The sequence below is a fragment of the Amphimedon queenslandica genome, unplaced genomic scaffold, assembly GCF_000090795.2.
Source record: "Amphimedon queenslandica unplaced genomic scaffold, v1.1 AMPQUscaffold_4581_Cont23441, whole genome shotgun sequence".
Taxonomy (NCBI): domain Eukaryota; kingdom Metazoa; phylum Porifera; class Demospongiae; order Haplosclerida; family Niphatidae; genus Amphimedon; species Amphimedon queenslandica.
The window spans coordinates 1-1,547 of NW_003555108.1; the positions used below are offsets into that span (position 1 = coordinate 1).

At 32.7% G+C, this 1,547-nt stretch overlaps 1 protein-coding gene across 1 annotated transcript; it reads left to right on the plus strand.

Moving 5' to 3' along the window:
- Positions 1-5: 5 nt before the first annotated feature.
- Positions 6-1,542, plus strand: LOC100640016 (alpha-aminoadipic semialdehyde dehydrogenase-like; the record flags this gene model as incomplete). Its single annotated transcript, XM_020008022.1, has 9 exons — positions 6-98; positions 140-193; positions 238-303; positions 349-429; positions 491-614; positions 670-802; positions 849-1,029; positions 1,074-1,250; positions 1,378-1,542. Coding segments are annotated over 9 exons (1,074 nt in total), but the record flags the coding sequence as incomplete, so codon positions are not given.
- Positions 1,543-1,547: the final 5 nt, after the last annotated feature.

Genomic DNA, 1,547 nt, shown 5'->3' on the forward strand with positions numbered 1-1,547 from the left:
TCATTAATGAGCCGGAATACCAGTGGCTCAAAGAACTAGGATTACAAGAGAAAAATCCGGGAGTATACGATGGAAATAAGTGGTGTGGGAGTGGCTCAGTGAGTATTATTATTTTTATTTTTATTTATTTATTTTTTAGGTGATTGATTCAATATCTCCAATTAATGGCCGACCCATTGCAGCCATACAAGAGGTACTAATAATATTAATTAATAATAATTAATGACCATTGGTCAGGGTAATAAAGATGATTATAATAATGCTGTCATTAATTCAATGAACGCCTGGAAGATATGGAGAGAAGTGAGTTCATTAATAATTTTATTAATTTATTTAATAATTGATCAGGTACCAGGCCCCTTGAGGGGTAATATTGTGAGAGAAATGAACGAGGAATTTAGAAAAAATAAAAATATATTAGGGAAATTAGTAAGATGATTATTATTATTGTTGTTGTTGTGTTGTTGTTGTTGTTATTATTTGTTTTTAGATTGCTCTTGAAGTTGGTAAGTTGCAGTACGAAGGTTTTGACGAAGTTGATGATTACATTAAATGTTGTGACCTTGCGGTCGGACTCTCTCGTATGATAGGAGGACACATCTTTCCATCAGAGAGTAATTAATGAATTAATTAATTTAATTGTTTTATTAAATTAATTAATTAAATTAGGGCCAGGTCATATGTTAATGGAACAATGGAACCCATATGGGCTAGTCGGAATCATCACGGCTTTTAATTATCCAGCATCTGTCTTTGGTTGGAACCAGTCCCTTAGCCTAGTGTGTGGTAACTGTACTGTATGGTGAGTGGGTGGAGTCTGTTAATAACTAGCCCCACCCATTAATTAGGAAGGGAGCTCCCAGTACTCCATTAACTCAGATAGCAGTTAGTAAGATAATAGAGAGAGTGTTGACAAGTAACTCTATACCAGCTGGAGTATGTACTAGTGTCTGTGGTGGGTCTGATATCGGAGAGTCAATGTGTAAAGATAAAAGAATTAATGTATTATCATTTACTGGAAGCACTCAAGTAATATCAATTAATGTTAATAATAATAAATTAATTTGTCATAGGTTGGTCGTAAAGTAGGTGTGATAGTCCAGGAAAGGTTTGGTAAGAGTATACTAGAACTGGGAGGTAACAACGCCATACTGGTTGATGAAACTGCTGACCTGGATATACTGATGAATGAACTGTACAACGGACTGTTTGTAGCCAATGGACAGTGCTGTACTTCTACAAGGAGACTGGCTAGTTATATTCATTTATCTATTTATTTGTTTGTTTGTTTGTTTGTTTATTTATTTATCTATTTATTTATTATTTATCTATTTATTTATTTGTTAATTAATTAATTAATTTGTTTGTTTATTCCAGATAGTACATGATAGTCTTTACGATGAAGTGTTGAGAAGGTTATTGAAGATGTACAGCAAAACAAAAGTGGGAGATCCTTTTGATGGTAATAGCTCTAGCAACATTATATTGGTATCATTATATATACATTATATATGTTATATTGATATAAGATATCGTTATGTTACAGA